Below are 18,719 nucleotides of genomic sequence, written 5' to 3' on the forward strand. Positions count from 1 at the left end.
TGAACTTACGGAGGGAGTCCCATATGTAAAATTGTACCCGCCCAAGAGAGCCTGATGGTTTGCCACCCAGAATTGCAGGCTGGCTGTTAAATAAATTTTTCTCCCCAAAAGGTCAAGTCTTTTGGCCTCTATTTTTGGGAGTTGAACTAGTATGCCCCTGCTTGTCCTGTTTGTTGGCTCCAGAGACAACCAGCGAGCCCGGAGGTGGGTGGGTATAAAGGTTCTCAAACACACTGGCTGAGATGAAGTACTTCTTTTCTGCCCTTTTGGAGGTGGGAGGGATGGACAACGGGGTTTGCCAGAGGGCCTTGGCAATTTTCAAGACCCCGTCATGCATTGATAGTGCAACACGTGCCAGGGTAGAGGCTGAGAGGACATTGAACAAGGTGTCCGCCTGCTCAGCCCTCTCCTCCACCTCTAGGCCCAAGTTCTTGGCCACCCATTGGAGCAGGGCCTAGTGTTCTTTAAAATGGTCGGGCGGGCTAGCCCTTGAGGGTCCCGCGACCGCCTCGTCCGGGGATGATGACAATGACTGTACGGCCAGGGGAGGCATCATCCCCCGTGGGGGAGGGTAGTTTTGGAGTGTGCGCTGTCTCCTCTACCCCGACCTCTGAGTGGGTCTCATGCACCGAACCCAGTGCTGCCGGTACCGCCAGCTGTTGCTCCGAGGTGGCAGTAGATGAGCGGTGCAAAGGGGGCATCGTCATCACCAGCATGCCAACGCACTCCAATATGGCCACTGCACTTGCCATGCTGCCAAGGCAGTGCCAGAGATGTTGGCGCAGCCTCAGGTGCCCAATCGCCGATGGGGTCTTGGTGGGGGCTGAACTGCCCTTCCGTGCCCGTAGAATCCCCTTCTGGTGACCACGGCAGGTACGTCGACGCCTGTGACTGCCTGCTGAGCGTCGATGCCAGAGACCAGTGTTTGGAGTTAGAAGATCGGTGCCAGTATTGAGGGGACCAGTGCCGGGGCGGACCGGAATCACAACAGGGAGTGTTCCCACGGGGTAGAGATCTGCACCAAGAAGATGACTGGTGGGAGGGCGAACGGTGCCCGTAGTACGGAGACTTGCACCTCCCCCCTAGGCGATCCGCGTCAAGATGACAGGGACTGCAATCGTGATGCTGGTGACTGAGGGCGAGCCCCAGAGGATCTGGGTTGTGACACCAGAGATTTGCAGTGCGGAGATGGAGAGCACTGCCTTGTCTTGGAGGATCGTTGGTGCTCCACTGCCCCCTGAGGGGTCTTAACGGCTGGCTTGCCCTCATAGGGAGCCTTTGCTGCTTCCTGTGGCACACGCCGGCGGAGGTCTCTGCTCTCTCAGCACCGGTGAAGCTTGGGAAGGCGTTGATGCTGCCAGAAGTTTGGGTCCCTACCACTCTTGGGAGTCAGTGGTGGATCCTTAAAGGGGCTAAGGGCCCCGACTGTGGAGGCACGTCCATGTGGCTCCAGAGTGGCAGGGAGGCCCGAACTGGGTCCTTTGCCTGATGCCCCATGGCCTTTCTTGCCCAGTGCTGGGAAGCCGTGCTTCTTCATTTTCTTTCTGGGCACTGGCGACAGGGGGCCAACGTACTAGGCAAGTCTTGGTGGGACAGCTCGGAAGCCGGACGAAGGGCAGCCTCCATGAGGAGAGCCCGCAAACCAATATCCCGCTCTTTCCGAGTCCTGGGTCAGAAATTTTTACAAATATGACACTTCTCCTTCACATGTGATTTCCCCCAAGCACTTGAGGCAGCTGCTGTGGGGGTTACTTAGAGGCATAGGCCTTTTACAGTCCACACAGGGCTTAAACCCTGGAGAGTGGGGCATGCCCCGCCTGGGGCAAAGTCTTCGCTGGGACTTTAACTCCTAACCACACTTAACAACTACTTAACATTAACTACTATAAACAACTATTTACGAAGCCCTAAGGCTCGAAGTCAGAAGAGATGAAACTGCTAGCCCTTGCTATGCAGGGCGGTAAGAAGGAACTGAGAGGGCATAGGGCTGGCGGCGCCTAATATACCGACACATGAGCGCAGCACTCAAGGGGGCGCCACAGCCAGCCCTACGGATACCGCTAAGGGAAAAATTTCCGACGACCCCGAATGTGGGTATTCGCACATTTAGAATGGAATCAATATGAGCAAGCACTCGAAGAAGAAAAAGAAGCTCTTGGATGGACAATGTGGTATCCTGGGTGGATCAAAAGGATTATTCGTCCATAAAGAGATTAGGAGAGGATTGTACAGAATGTCTACTATGGTTGCAAACCTCCAGTAATGGAGATGCCACATAAGAAGAAAGGAGAATGTAGGTGTCACTCATTTTTTAAGTTTTACTTCGGACCATGCTTAGCTACAGGAGGGGGAATCCAGGTGGGAAAAAGTGAAACAAAGAACTCTGGGGTACATAAAGGGGCAGTCCCCAAAGAACAGGCAAAGAGTGAGGCAGAAACTGCTGGGGAGCAGTCTGAATCCAACTCCTCAGAGGTAGGGGTGTCTGTAATTAGCTATGCCTACGTAAGCCTAAAAGTAAGACAGATATGTGTCTAAATCTTTTATTGTGTTAAAAAACCACCCACAGGGTACTGTAGTCCTTGCCCTGGTCTAAGAGTGGGAAAACTGAAGGATTCTTCCCAGGCATAGGTAAAAGGCTGATTGCTGAGGGAGGAGCACTTGGAAAGACCAAGGGAAAGGTGCAGAGAGCTCTGCACTATGCCTGCATCTTACTGGAGAGTTGTTCATTACTAGAGATTTTACATTTTACTCTGAAACACCCAGTACTGGCCACTGTCAGAAACAGGATAAGGACTGCATAGGCCATTGGTCTAATCTGGTATGGCAATTCTCACATTGCTAAGTATTTGAAATGCATTATATGGTAGAAAATGGAAGAATAGCTCAGCAAGTTTGGACATAATTTATCTCGAGATAAACCGGTAGGTTTCTACTGAATGTTTCTAAAAATGTATACAGGGTGTATTACATTTGATCTCATAGCTGCCAAGTTGGTTTTGACTTAGAACCTAGTCTAAGCAGTAAGGTTAATTAGCTTCCTAGTAGAGTCCTCTTAGCACAAATGACCTCCCTGTACGTTAAGCAGTGGTGGCTGTGATCTTGCTTGTGGGAAAAAGTGTGCGCCCCTTTAAGAGCTAGAGAGCTACAGACCAGGTTAGTATGGGGACGCTGACCCAACCCCCTCAGGTGACCAGAAGAGAGGGGAGACTATATAGGTTCATACCAGTGCAGGAAAAGCCATCTTTTACCTGGAGCAGCACCCACCCTCCCTCCCGTGAAAGTGGTGAAATACCGGGTTTTGTCAGGATCCGCTGTGGGCACTGCGCTAGTCACTCCTTTCTCGGAGGGCTGGGAAGGAATTTTTCTCTCACTGCCTGAGTGAGCAAGGTGAAGCAGGGTTGTTGTTTTTTTTCACCTTCCCCACGCAGGTTCAGGGAGACTTAGTTGGGGCAAACATGAAAGGGGAGTTAGGCTATGATGTTGTAACTCATTATATAAACATGGGGCAGTGCACGTACTCTGTAATGAAGGAATACAGTGGTCAAATAAAATGGATTGGTAAAGGATTTAAAGAGATATTCTTTAAAGGAGCAGAAACGGGTGGACTCAGGGAGCTAAAGCCCCCCTCCTCGATAGTCCCCCGTTAACCCTCATACAAGGGGAGGGGTGAGGTCCCAGCAGCAGGTTGGCTGGGTAAGGGGGAGGGCTGACAGAAGCCACCTGGGGTTATAGTGTAATGATTATAGAATTACCTGCACTGTACACTTTTATCTGCCAGATACTCACAGACATTTAAGAATAAAGTTGTGGCCTAAACAAACTACATCCAGTGTTTCCTGTACAAGCAGGAAATTCTTATTGCCAAGTAACTCAGCTTTGCAACTGGCCAGCTGTTCCTAGGATTGTTGGGCCTAGTAAAGAAGTGGGGGCAGAGGGTAGCTTCCCATCTCTGGGACACCATCATCACTCCTCATTGTCTCTCATCGGTGTGAGAGAGATGGATTGGCCTGAGGTACAGAGGAGGAAACATTCTCAAAGTCCCCGTTTCCATTCCTGTTTTCAGTCCATTTTAGAGCAGTCAGCTGAGATTCTCTTTCCTGCACATACCATTCAATATCCCTGGATGAAACAATTGGGAATGAAACTCCACACCCCTCACTGGAACATCTGCAACACACTGCATTCATTGTGCCCCAGCTGGAGTGGAGAGGTTTATTTTACAGACTTAACTCTTGGAGAGGTGGCCATATAAAGACCATCTGATTGCACCTGAAAGAAGCTCTCTGAGAACAGACTGAGGTATCTGCAGGCACTGAGTAGATTAGTGCTGTGAGGATGTTTTTGACTCTGAGCACAAATAGATAGGGCAAGAATTTGGCTTAATGGGTATATTGTTTGAATTAGAAGTGTGCATGCAGGATTTGGCTCTCTAGATGTTACACTATAGAGTGTATATTTGTGCCACAACAACAAAGCACAGAGTGAATCATGAGGAGATTCAGGCCTCAGATTGTACGTGTAAGTCATGGATGCGTCTTCTACATCAGGATGTATGAAGGACTCTGAGCATACTCAGGTTTTTTTTTTCCTATGAGACCATTCACAAAGTGTCTGCCCACTAAATATGTCAATTGGGCTAGGTGGAATAAGAGGGGTTTTTTTTCTTCAGAAGGTAGCATGGAAGGCCTACTGAGGTATTCCAGTAGTAACTAAAGAGAGGGGATTTTCACCCTGACAAACAGCCTCTGGGGTAGTGCAATCCACAATGCTCGCCAAGCTTCCATAGCCCATCTGTCATAGAAGTTATTCTCAGCCTAACCAAGCCCAGATGTATCAACATCCATTTTCCTTCCGACAGGAAAACACAATAACTACCCTAGCATTCAAAAACACATATAGTTTAAGAAAATGACAATTTACAAATGTATGACCAAAAAACCAAATAAAGTGGAAATTTTCACATATTAAAACAAGCTTCAACAGAATTATACAATGCTACTATAGCACAATATTTCCTCATTTCAATATTATTGTGCAATAATGCAACATTTAAAATGTCTTGTTTTATTTCATAGCACATTCTAAGATGGAGATCTCCATCTATTATGAAATGAAAATAATCCCTGTGTGTACACACACACAATTATTCATTATATCTTACAAGAAAATAATTACATAATATAAATGTCCATACCCCAGGCAGCATCTGAAGTGAATTATTGTCCATCCACAATTCCTTTAGGTTTTGTATTTGTTCCAGAACCTCAGGCTAGAGAAAAAATAAATAGTGTAATCGACACGCTCATTAATTCTGTATTTTTTTTCAAATGGTTTCCCTGTCCTCCTTTGTTCTTTATAAATATATTAATCATCTACATCAGGCTTTCAGAAATAAAAATTAATTAAGCAGTACAGTTCTTTAATTTACATACATTATTGTTCTTTATCAAATGGTATAGGAAATCTCAGTAGAAATGGATGCAAAGGCCATAGAAATCCTTGATGCAATTAGAATATTGTCAGCTGTCAAAATGTAATTTCTGAATGAAACAGAACAGAAGTCAGGACTGTGGAGCTTCAAGATAGATGTGTTGACTTGAAAGACTAGGTCTTAGTTTGGAGCTTAGGTTAAATTTTGCTTTTGGAATAATATACAGTCTTAACACTGAGGGCAGCATAACAGTGTACACTTTGCTGAGCTACTGGAGCACCTAATGCACTTCTGAATTACCTATATCTCCCAATTCCTAATTCTCAGCAATAATTTTAAGGATCCACTTTTTTTAAGACTAGAAGACTTTAGTGATAGCAAGACCCTCTCTCTGAGTATCATATGTCTCAGACACACTTCAGCTTTTTAGTCAAATTACTGCTTGTGAAAAAAAAATCAAGAATCAGCTTTATTAGCAGGCTTCAGATACTTGCATCATGTAAGATTGGGCAACATTTCATTCATGAAACTGACTAACTTCATTAGCTTAATTTTTTTATTACACTTAAAAATAGACTGCTAAAATAGGAAATCTGTCTTTTTGTAGTATTGATTTTTATACATTTCTGCAGTAAATTTTTGCTTTTTTGCAAAAATTTTCCATCAGGAAAAATCAAAAAGAAATATTTTGTTTTGGGTCAGTCCGTGATATCGGAATATTTTGTTCCGTTGAACTGACCTGAAATGCTTTACTGCATTGCCCTATCAGTGCATTGCCTTATGGAAGTTGTCATTCAGAGCCCTATTCTTCCCTATTAGCCAGTGTCACAAGGCAGGGCTTCTCCCCAGCTTACTACTACCCCTGCAGTCTTCTTTTTAGGCAGGCTTTTATTGTCCCTACTTATGCAAGCAACCAAAATCAGTTCCTCAGCTCACTCTTTGCTTCTCCGGCTTTCACTGCCTCCTATCCAGGGGACTCTGGCACTTTTGCTTCCTGCAGCTTCCCACCTCACTCTCCCTCCGCCAGCCCTTTGCTGGAACTCCCTCTAACCCTGTATAGCCCCCTTAACAAGGCCAGCTGGGAGCACCTGCTCTGCAACAGCAGAGCTGGACCTACTGCATTTACAAAGGCCAGCCACCCAAATCAACTAGGCTCCCTGGAAGACCAGGTGCATTATAGAAGTCACAAGAAAAAACACAGTCCAGCCAGGGAGCCTGACCCATAGGGAAGAATGGCATCAGGCCAGGGGCATCAGGATCCTGAACTACAACTCCCATGAGACACTATACCACAATAGGAAAATGATTTTTAAAGTTGAACTGACCCAAAACTGTTTCTGATCAGTTCAACAAATCAAAATGAAACATTTTGATTTTGGGAATGTAGAAATGTTTCATTTCGATCAAAATTCCATGTATTTTTTTTTAAATTTCCAATCAGTGAAAAATTTTAAAATTACAACTTTTTGTTCCTATTTGGGACAAAAACAAATATCAAAATGTTGGAATTTCCCATGAGATGGAGATTCTGAATTTTGCTCAGCTCTAGTAGCATGCAGTTTATTTGTTGAATGTAGATCTTTGGGGGAAGGGGTCAGTGAAATTTCCTCAAACAGACTGGTTTTTACAAATGTTTCCTACACAGATATTTCAAACTATTAATTACTATTAATTTGTTCTGAGATGTAAAACCTGTTTCAAAGGTTTGAATCCATATTTTTTACCTGTGGAACTTTAAGAGAGAAGGAGTTGTACAAACCACTTTTTTTTTGCTAGAGACACATTTATGGTATTTGAAAAGGTGAGTTTTATCTGAAAATGGGTTGGAAGGTTTGGGTGGTTGTACAGTCTTGCCTCATCTCAAAGAACTATCTTCTCCTATTAAATATTGTATATACCAATAATCATCAAGATGTTTACAATAATCAAGAAAGAAGATCATATTGAGCATGCTGCTACATAGGGACATTGGGATGCTAGTGGATGTTTCAAATACGTTGAAATGAGTGTTTATTTTAAAGTTTTGTTTGTTTTTATAAAATGACAGCAAACGCCATCCTAATCAAACATGAAGGACCTGATCCAACACCATTAGAGTCAACGGCAGTCTTTCCATTGTTTTCAATGTGGCTTGGATCAGTCCAGAATGAGGAACCTTAATGACTGTTGGATATTCAAAAGGTAGAGAAGTCACCCACAAAGAGTAATCTTTGACAGTAGTAGAGCTAGCGTGAAATGTTTTCCAAGAAAGAAACTCCCATTTCCATGAGAAATGTTAGATGATTACAACAAACAATCACAATCCCTGCAACTTCTCCCCTCCTTTCCCCTTTCGTACAATTATTACTTAAAAATGTCTGATCATACATTTTAAAAAATTCCCATATACTGTAACTGTTTATATTTTGACCTTTCTTTTTCCATCTCTGTGATTCCGATGATATTATATCTGATAGAAACTGTCTTCTTTTAAAACCTCCTCCTGTTCTGTGATTTATACAATTATGCAAAAAAGCACTCTTTCCATAGTAGTGAACAGTAATGTCACTAATGCTTCAGAATTAGTTTTAACATATTACGCATGCCAGTCAGAAATGGATGGTTTGCACTGCCAACAATATGTGCATGCAACTAAACATACAGACGTATAACTCGATTTCTCTGATAAGAATTTACCTGGATTTATGATTAATGACAATTTTTACTTCACATACAGTTCCTCAGAAATTATTTATATTGGAGGAAATGGGTCAAATCCTGTTCTATTATACCTTTGTAACCTAATGGATTTTTCATATACGGTGACAACTTCAGATATAGGGTCCTGAGTTCACTTTTACCCATTATATTAAGTGCACACATTTTTCACTCAACCAGAAATTTTCACCATTTCCATCCTAATAGGTCCATTTCTTATTTCTGAAATAAAGTACATCTCTTTCAGACGATAATGCTGGCATCTATTTTGCTGCACATTATCCAAATAAAGAAATGTTTCTATGTATATCTTTGGACTTTCTGGAAAGAGCAAACATATCCTAATCAATGACAGTTTCAAAATTGTTTTTGAAGAACATTAAATCTTACTTTTCAAATAAAAAGCTTACAGCTTAATGTTAGACCATTCCTGGACTTCTGTGCTTTCTCACAGATAGGCTTACTGCAGCTAATTCAGCATAACTCCAAACACAAGAGATGAAACTGCCCCAAAATTTTGGTAGATACAAACATGCTTTTTTACAAAGGCCTAGACCATGACAGATCTCTGGCAGTTGAAAGTCTGACAGAGGATGAGGCAGCAGTGGTACAAAATGGCCTCAATCTCTCTTTAACTTTATAACACCAAACACAAAATGCTGAATAATTTGTTATTCATCAGCTCATTCAGAATTTATTGTTTTAATTGACTGAATTTAATGTTATTTAGAAGACCACTGCTGATGACCAAGCTGACATTGTTTACTGTTAAATATTAATGGTTATTTATATAATGTCAATTGTGTTATAGCTGCTTTACACATACAGGTGGGCATACATCATATTATAAAAAGTTGTAATTTAGGTATTAGTGTGATGGTACTATAGAAATACCTAAGACAGACTGATAGAAAGAAGGAACTTAGCGCCTGATAAATGTGCTGAATTAATAGCTCCTATACGTGAAATCATCTATTTATCCACAGAATAAGCACAACAGAAGATCAGTTTAAGTTTCCTCACATTGCCCTACAAAAGTGCCTCATCCCTGAAATAATAGAAACACACCTATAGATGATGTTAAATTAGTCCTTTGTCTCTTTATTGAGAGTGAGTACAATTTTCCAAAGCACCCAAGTAACTTAGGTCCCATTTTCAAAAATTACTTAAGCATTTAGGAGCATCAGTGAAAGTCAATGGGACTTAGGCTCCTAAGTCACATAAGTGCTTTTGAAAAGTTTACCCCTGCTAGTAAGTATGCCACATAGTGCCAAATGTGGCGGTAGCTTTGGAAATATTAACACCTGTTCAAAAGTAGCTATGATGGGATCACCAATTCATTTCACATATTGGTAAGCCTCCCACATCTATTAATTGTTATTGATATTCATTCACTTCCAACTTTGACCTGATTTCAAACAGCTTGCTGGAATTGAAAGGTCCTGTAATTCCATTACCAATCCTCTGAGCTACGGCAAATTCATTATTTTACTAATAAATGTGCCCAAAGCATCTTTTAAGTTAAAATTTTAATTCTCCATGTATAAAAGGTCTAACACAAACACACAAACATTCTACCAAAACATTTTTCCTTACCAGCTCAGAGAACTCATTATTGCCTAGGTCAAGCCTCTCCAGCTGTGTCAGTTTGTGCATTGACCTGTAACAGACAAGGAAAACATGTAAGGTGAGAATTTTACCTTGAAATTTTGGGCCAAATTTTGCTCTGTTATATCAGATTAAGCATCAGATAAGGCCACAGGTTTCAATTGAGTTACATCAGATTTACACTGATATAAGAGCAGAGTCTATACAATTTGTTTCAGATTTAAGGCATATTAGCTTAAGTTCCTGAAGCAAAAAATATTACTTCTAATACAAAGATAGCCAAAAGGGAGCAAATTGAACCCTGATATAATTTTACTAATTTCACCTGAGTCACTCCAAGAATGAATTTGACCCAAGTATTTTAAAAAAAATATAAAGTCATATATATTTTCACAATTCTAATGAAATTTTTTTATTTATACAACCCCCCAAAATGAATTAGGGACTTTATGGAAAAAGTACAAAGACATGGTCCTTGCCCCAGAAGAGTTTGCAGTCTAATTTCAGACATGACACAATGAAATTGAAATTCATCCGTGTGCAGAGGAGCAGCAGAGTCTACGTAACAATTAATTCCCACTTAAACCCTATTTTGAGGGCTTACGTTGGCCTGAAGTAATGCACAGGCTTGAGACTAGTTCTCTGCTCATGGGCACTTCCGGCCCTGCATACATTTAACAAACAATAGGAGGAAATGGAGTGAGAAAAGAAAAGGGATATACAGTAATAACATTACTAGATTACTCTGTTATTATACATTTACATTTTATTGATAATCTGAAACTAATCTTTCATTCCTGCCATAACTAAACAGCTACACTGAAAAATATTATGGATTTTTTCTGATCTATTATCTTAAATAAATCAATGTAAACATTCAAGATAAACTCTAGAACACAATTTATAATTAAGCAATTATGCACTGTACCAAGACATCTAGTGGCAACATTTATTTACGGAGAGAAACCTGAAACCTACTAGATATTTAATGTAATTTGCCATTTTATAACATAAAGAGCATCAATGCTCGATAGAGGATTTGATGTGATGAGCCTTGTCCAAGAGATTAAGCAAAATGAAAGGAGACAAAACAGCCTAAGACATATACAGTGTTTTAAATGCATCAGTGATTTGCCAGTCCCTAGATAAAGACCCACTTTAATAGTGAAATAATATTCAGGGCCAAATATGGCTGTCTCTCATGTCAAAGTATTGTGGAAGCAACTTCATAATCTTACACAGAAAGAGAGATGTTCTTCATTAGATAAAAGATATTGGGCAAGAATTTAATATTCTTGAAGCGTATTATAACAGTTTATTCTTTTTCTGTCTCTCACTATCTTTCTACACTAGAAAGTCTGAGGGATGTTTTTTCTAGGGATCAACAGACAGCTGGTACATCAGTGAAATGGAGGAAAGTACTAAAAAATTACCAGATTGTACCAGATTGTTTATGCTATTCTGTGGGTGCACTAAGGAAGTGGGAAAGCATAATGAGCTCCTCCTGCCTTGAGCTTCTGCTCCACTACAGTTGCAATGCAGGACAGATATTTCTTCCTCTGTGCACTCCCTGGCATACACGACACCCAAAAGGGATGTAGAGATCCCAGATCTGTGTCGGGGAAAACTTGCTGTACTCTCTCATAGCAGACTTCCTCCCCAGGGTGGTGAAGCTCCTTGCTGCTCATACTGCAGCACTGTGTAGACATGAACAGCAAAGCCTACCAAAGCAGCTCACCTTCTTTGGAACACCATGAAATGCAACGAAAAATCAAGAATACGAGGTATGCAGGTCAACCAATTTATGCCTCCTAATAATTAATCAACCACAGTGACTACAGTAAAGGACTGTATCAGGAGGAACCTGAATTTACATCTGTGATTAATCACTATGTAACCATGAAAAACTCATTTGACCACCTTCTACCTCAGTCAATGAAGCTGCAAATTATGAAAGGCAAGAATCTCACTGATAGTAAAATTCTAGATTTGAGGTAATTTATCTTGATCCTGCATAAATCAACTGTAATTCCTCCCCTACCCCTGCAAAAACAAACAAACAAAACCCTACTTCTAAAAAGCCCCCATCCTTTAAATTCCTGTTAGGTGCTACATTGCATTTCTCCCCCACCCCCCCCAGATACAGGTTACAAACATCACTGAAATGTATATTTAAATTAAACTGTGTGAATTTCACAAAATCAGAAGGAGCTGAGTGTGTCAAAAGGCAGAGTAAGAATGCATTTGGGAGATTTTATTTTCTAGAACTGCATAACAAAGTTAGGCCACATTCAGGCTATGGAATTTAGAGCTCCATTCTACACAGCAAGAGATCAGAAAAGGTCCAAAGGGTAAGAAGGATAATAAATACCCAGGCTGCTTCCAGTGTCAATGTTCACATTGCTGCTTTAGTGCACTAGTGTGAATCTGTCTATTGGGCTGGGAATAGCACCTTCCAAGCTGCAGTGTAGACCTATCCAATGGGCCCAGGATTTCAGCCTGAATTGTATTGTTTAGAGTAGAGAGGACAGAGTCATCCCAAGCATAAACTGACTCTGTTAAAGCCATTTGAATTACACCAGCAACGAATAAGGCCCAAGATACTTAAAATAATATGTAAATGGAGTTTGTAAGATTCTCCAGTGAGGGTAGCAGTATAATCTATGCACCTTTTGGACTGATATTAAATACAAGGACAAAAGACAGCAAAAAAACCTCAAAACTAGGTACAAGATTTTCAACAGAAGGTAGAAAATTTTTTGATAACTTATGAACAGCAGTGGGAGAAGAAATCAAAGTTATTTTTGGTTATTGGTAGGCTCAGACAATATCTTGGTCAGACCAGACTGACTTAGCTTTTTTTCACTCATTACAAAGTTTCCGCAGGGCTGCTGTTGCCAAGTCCACGAGCACGGTGAACCAATGCTGGCGAGGCCATACCGGGGTGATCATGACGACACTGGCTTTATCCCTTTTGACCTTCATGAGGGTCCTGCTGATAAGCAGGATCGGCAGGAAGTCATACATCAGGTCGCCTGTCCAAGACAGGCAAAAGGCATCAGAAAGCAATCCGCTGTCAAGATCTTGCAGGGAGAAGAACTGGGTACATGAAGAGGGATGGGAAGGGGAGTGGAGAGGAGAATAGAAATAAACTGGAGGGTATATCCCACTACTACTGTGCTGAGGACCCACCAGTCTGATGTTATAGCAATCCAAGCAGGGAGGAAAAGAAAGGAAACAGGCAGCTTGAAAACAAAAGGGATGCAGGATCCTGGCTGCACACTGGAAAGTTGCCGTTGGGCACACCCTCAAAAAGCCTGCTTGCTTCCAGGCAGGTAGTGGGCAGAGCCCAAATAGGAGGAAGAGGCTGGTTGTTGGCCTTGATGCTTATAGCCCTTGCCCTTTTTACGGTAGGGCTCTGGTCGGGCTTGGCCTCCTGGTCTTTGAGGTTGCTGTGGCTTAAACCTCTTTCTGGCAGGGGCCGGTGTGTAGAGACCTAGAGAACATAAAGTAGCCCTAGAGTCCTAAAGCCCATGTAACCATGAGACTGTCTGTTCCACAAACAGGTCTAGGTCCTGAATTGACTACTGGGCCTCCATCGACAGTCCCGAAGATAGCAGCCACAATGCCCGTCTCATTGACACAGCCGAAATGATGGACCTGGCCACTGAGTCCACCACGTCAGAGGCTGTTTGAAGCGAGGTTCTTGCCACATTTCTCTCTTCCTCTAAAACAGCCAGGAACTCCTCCACCATGGCCAAAATGTCAAAGAGGGTGTCAGAGGGTTCCGCCAGCTCCTCTGCTTCCAACCCCAGGTTTGCCACCACCCGCTTTAACAGCCCTGCGTGTGCCTTGAAAGAGTCCTGAGGTACTGTCTGGGATGGTCCTGCCACTGCCTCATTGGGGGAGGACGACGAGGAGGGTAGGGTAGGGGGAGGAGCCTCATCCAAGGCCAGAAGCTGCTGGTAGACACCTTGCTCGGATCCTTACTCAGACTCCGGGGGGGAGGAGAGGATGCACGGGCGGAGATTGTTACCAACTGCCTCTCTGATTGTCTCTCTGACACCTCCGACACCGATCGTTGCATCTGGGTTTCCAATGCCTGGGGGAACACCCACGGGTTCCAAAAGTGCCACAGGGTGAGCCCTGGGGACATGCACCGGCTGGTAGTCCCAATGGAACCCCCGACCCAGATCTGGCTTGGTATATCTGCTTGAGGGACCCTCAATCTCCTCAGCCTCCGAGCCCGAGGAGGAAAGTTCCTGTCTTGGGGACCATGGCGGTGCTGTCGCTGTATCCATCTCCCTTCCGTGCCTACCATCCTGGTGCTTACTGCTAGGGGAGAGGTGCTGGGTCTTGGGGTCTTGGTACCTTCTGCCCGGGGACCGGCAGTGAAGCGTGGCACATCAACAATGGTACACCGATGATCAATGCCTAGAGCTCTGAGATCGATGCTGGGACTCTGAATACAGGAATGGGACCGTCTCAACTCTGGGGATTGTTGCTGTGAGTCCGGAGATCAGCATCTCAGACGCAGGGATTGGCAGCATGGTTCTAGGGACCTACGCCATGGTCTCAGGTGACCGCCATTGCTCTGAGGATCGATGCCAACGCTCCAACGACCATTGCCATGATTCCAGGAACCGGAGGCACGTTGGGTCTGTGCTGACTGCCTGAAGAGCGATGCCATGCCTCGGAGGACCGACGCCAAGAGTCCAGTGAACAGTGCCAGGAGCTCTGGTCGGTATGGGCGAGTCAAAAGCGCGTCTCCAGAGATCGCTGCTCTGATGTCGACAGCTGTGGTGCTGGGGAGCAATGCCACAAAGATGGAGAATGTTGCGTGGGCCCTGGTGATGGCTTCCCGCTCGAGACGATAACGTCTTGATGGGGCAGCGGCAGCACAGGCAAAGACATGATGTCTTTAGCAGCCTGGAGGACCTCTGGCGTGGATGGAACTGCCAGGTGCCAGGGATCTCTGCCACTACCCGGAGTGGCTGGTAGGTCCCTAGGAGGGCTTGATAGCCTAGCCAGTGATGCAGGTGCCTGGCTGAGCTCCAGAGAAGATACGCTGCCACGCACAGGCCTATGCTGCTCTCCAGATTTCTCCTTCCGTGTACAGGACATCAAGGAGCACCCTCTTCTGGTGTGCCTCCTCTGCTTCTTAGCAGACACTGGGGACAGGGATCAGCGCGAGATCGGTGCTTGTGGCGCACTTCGCACTGATGCCAAGGTGCTTGGTGCAGAGTCCGATTGTGTCAGCTCAGAGGCCAGCGCGAGGGCAGAGTCCATAAGGATCGCTATTAGTCTTATGTCCTGCTCCTTTTTAGTTCTTGGCTTGAAGCTTTTGCAGATGTGACACTTTGTCGCTAATGTGGGTTTTCCCCAAGCACTTGAAGCAGCTTTGGTGTGGGTCTCTGACTGGCATATGTTTTTTGCAGCAATCACAAGGCTTGAAGCCCGGGGACCGGGGCATGCTCCGTCTCCTTGGGCTAAGTCCCTCAGGGGACTGTCTAACTTATCTACAGCACTGTTAAGCTTTCTATCAAGAGAACAATAAAAATTATTTATCTAAGAACTATTTACACAAAAGGTTGAAGGAAAAAACCATTGGGTAGAGAACACTTGCCAAGGCAAGGAGACCTTCCAGCACGGTCACTGGAGGTAATAAGGAACTGAGGGAGGGGGGAGCCAGTGCACTTATACCAGTGCAGGGTGCCAGAGTCAGTCCCCTACAGATACCACTGAGGGAAAAACTTCTGGCACCAGTGCATGTGGTGAGCATACACACCTAACATGGAATGGACATGAGCAAGCTCTTGAAGAAGATATTGCATCTGACGAAGTGGGTATTCACCCATGAAAGCTTATGCTCCAATACATCTGTTAGTCTTTAAGGTGCCACAGGACTCTTTGTTGCTTTTTATGATCAGATAAGCAAAGACTTTACTCCAATAAGGCTTCATGAGACTGTTATACAGGTCTCACTTTGAAATGCCATTCCAGACATTCTGGCTAACAATAAAGTCTTCCTCTTCCTTGGGCATTGTATTTAACAGGGCCAAATATAAGATAAACCAAGCATCTCAGGCAGGGGCGGCTCTATGTATTTTGCCGCCCCAAGCACGGCAGTCAGGCGGCTCTCGGCGGCGTGCCTGCGGGAGGTCTGCTGGTAACACGGATTCGGCGGCATGCCTGCAGGACGTCCGCCAGTCCCGCGGCTTCGGCGTACCCACCGCCGAATTGCCGCCAAAGCCGCAGGACCGGCGGACCTCACGCAGGCATGCCGCCGAAGGCTCCCTGACTGCCGCCCCCACAGCGACAATCAGGCCGCCCCCCGCGGCTTGCCACCCCAGGCACGCGCTTGGTGTTCTGGTGCCTGGAGCCGCCCCTGATCTCAGGTCAAGTTCTTCCCTCACTGTCGTTATACTGAAGTCAATGAAGAAAAATAAAGAAACAGGTCAAAGCCCAGATAACTCCCTCTTCTCATTAAATATATGCCTCATCAACTTTTTTTTCATGAACCAGGTTGGAAAAAGGTGCTGCCTGTGTTGGAGGGTTTCCGACTAAACCCTGACAGGCCAACTGAGTCGTATACAGATGTACTCTGCTTTTTGTTATTAAAAATAAAAGTAAAGGAAAGAAAAGAAATACAAAATATAAATCAGTGAGTGAAATGGTTGGTTTAGGAACCCTCTGCAGAACTTAAAGTTGATTCTAATTTTCAAAGTAATATTGCAATAATAGGGTTGCCCCTTTTCAGCATGAGCAGCTAGTCAAATTTCAGGGCTCTGGGGATGTTCCAGTTGGCAGTAGAAATTGGTTGAACCTGGTATTTTCTTTGATGCAATCTTGTTTATTTACAAGGAATGTACCAAGTCCTGTTTCTACAAAGCCCATATATATTCTGTTCCTGTGATAAATTTAACTTTACCTAACACAAAGAATATACTCTTACTTCTCAGGCTCTAAACATCACACTTGACTGAACTGTGCTTATTAAGCCTAGATGAAGATACCTATATTCCAGTACATTTTGGGAAAAGACACCTGACAAACCCTCTCTAAGCCTGGAATGTAAAGGTCTTGGCCTACTTCATGTACTTATGTGGCAACCACAACTTTGGGATTCCAAAGTCTTAACACTATTTTTGTAATGACATTTGAAAGTTTCTAGTTCTCACAGTTGCAAAGCAAACCTTCTAAACATGAATTGAGTGTAGCCAAAGCAGTGTTGTCTTTGTGAGTCTGCATGCAGCCTGTACATCACCATAGAGGTATGAACTCCTTAGCCTCTCATGAAAAAAGGAAAACAACTCATTTTAGACCAAAATTTATTCCCACCCCATAGAAACTTCGTGTTATTTCACTGTTTGTTACTGTCAGTTATATTAATCACAACTACTGAATCATAACAGTGAGACTAAAGAGCAGTTTGTATGCATTAAGAATTAGATTTAGGGCAGGTCTACACTACGGGGTTAAGTCGACATAGCTTAGGTGGACTCATTGCGGTGTCTAAACTCTTCCATCAACTCACCTTACGCTTCTCATTCCAGTGGACTATCAAGTCGACGGGAGAGTGATCTGCAGTTGATTTAGTGAGTCTTCACTAGACCCGCTAAATGGACTCCCAGTGGATCAATGGCCACAGCATTGATCCCCAGTAAGTGTAGACATTCCTTTAGTATGGCCATGCCCCAATACCATCTATGCAGTTGAGATTAAGGATACCTAAATTGTGGCTCTGGATCCCCTTTGGTGCAGCCACTGGAAGTAACTCTCCTCGACAAGTAAGTGATACCAAGAAAGGCAGGCAGTATGTGGAGCCACAACTCCCACATACACTCCACCCTCACCCCAGCCCTGACCAAAATGCCAGCCCGGTGCTAAAGAAGAAGTAAACTACAATTTTTTTTAGGGATTGTTTGCTTACTTCCTGCAGCCCCAGGAAAGGGAAAGGGAGGAACTGTGATTCCAGTATGCAGCATATCCTAACATTTTTGTGCCTATGTCTTCCACATTTCCTGAGAAATACTCCCAAACAGGCATTCCAATTCCACAAAAAAACAAAAGGTTACTGAACAATATAATTTTTTTTTAATTAATGGGCAGTAAAGTCATAGACCATGGTAATCTACTGATATAGAGGATAATTGGATTATTACATGCATTCAAGAGATAGACCCAGGTCTCAACCTTCATAATCTCCCCAAAGTTTAGAGGTTAGAGAGCCACAGGCTAGTCACCAAGTTGAGAGCTGGATCTGAATTTCTGGCGTGTTTAATTCTGGAGTTTTGGTATAAGCTAATTTCTATTTCTTTCTTTTAAAATATATTTGTACGAATGAATATCAATGATATGCTACCTGACATCAATTCCAGTAAATATAGAAATGTTTAGAATAATTTGGGTAACCTCATATAATATGTGGCAAATGTAAAAGCTACTTATTAAATAAGAGATAAAAGTGTATTTTTAATGCTGGTTGTTACAGGATACATTTACTTTTCTGGAAGATCAATACCAAGTATAAAACAAACTTTTAAAGAAGTAATAGGGTTTATATTTGGTGACACGTACTACAGGTGAAATGCATAACTCCTACTAACAACAATGGATGTGCCCATCCTTTTATACCACACTGGAAATTACCACTAAAAGATTATTGGTAATTAGTGGCTTAACTGGAAAAGTATAGAATGATAAAAGTCCTAATGAATAGCGCGCTATACTGTCAATGTTTTTCACGCTAATTGTGAGAAGTGAATTCGGTAATCAAAGAGGTTACATCTAAAATATGGCAATCTATCTGATCTTGTGCTGAAAGTCAGATAGAAAATATTGATATGCATTTATTAAGATGAAACTTTATCTCATTTTTAAGTTCTTCAAATATAGACAAGGCCTTCTTTTATTTCACAGAAAGTTTTTTAGAAATACTGTTCTTTTGTAGTAGAATGCAACAGTCAATAAATAATAATAA

General features: G+C 43.2%; 1 protein-coding gene across 1 annotated transcript in view; it reads right to left on the reverse strand.

Annotated features, from left to right (window-relative positions):
- Positions 1-18,719, reverse strand: part of LOC112115942 (leucine-rich repeat-containing protein 7) — a 243,760-nt gene that overhangs the window by 110,605 nt on the left and 114,436 nt on the right. Inside the window, exons 7-8 of the mRNA XM_029912345.1 lie at positions 9,725-9,788; positions 5,195-5,269 (exon numbers count right to left, since the gene is read on the reverse strand). Of these exons, the coding sequence (XP_029768205.1) occupies positions 5,195-5,269; positions 9,725-9,788 (139 nt within the window). The remainder of the gene's footprint in view (positions 1-5,194; positions 5,270-9,724; positions 9,789-18,719) is intronic.

This window comes from Terrapene carolina, unplaced genomic scaffold (assembly GCF_002925995.2).
Source record: "Terrapene carolina triunguis isolate 2854851 unplaced genomic scaffold, T_m_triunguis-2.0 Scaffold210, whole genome shotgun sequence".
In the NCBI taxonomy this organism is placed as follows: domain Eukaryota; kingdom Metazoa; phylum Chordata; order Testudines; family Emydidae; genus Terrapene; species Terrapene triunguis.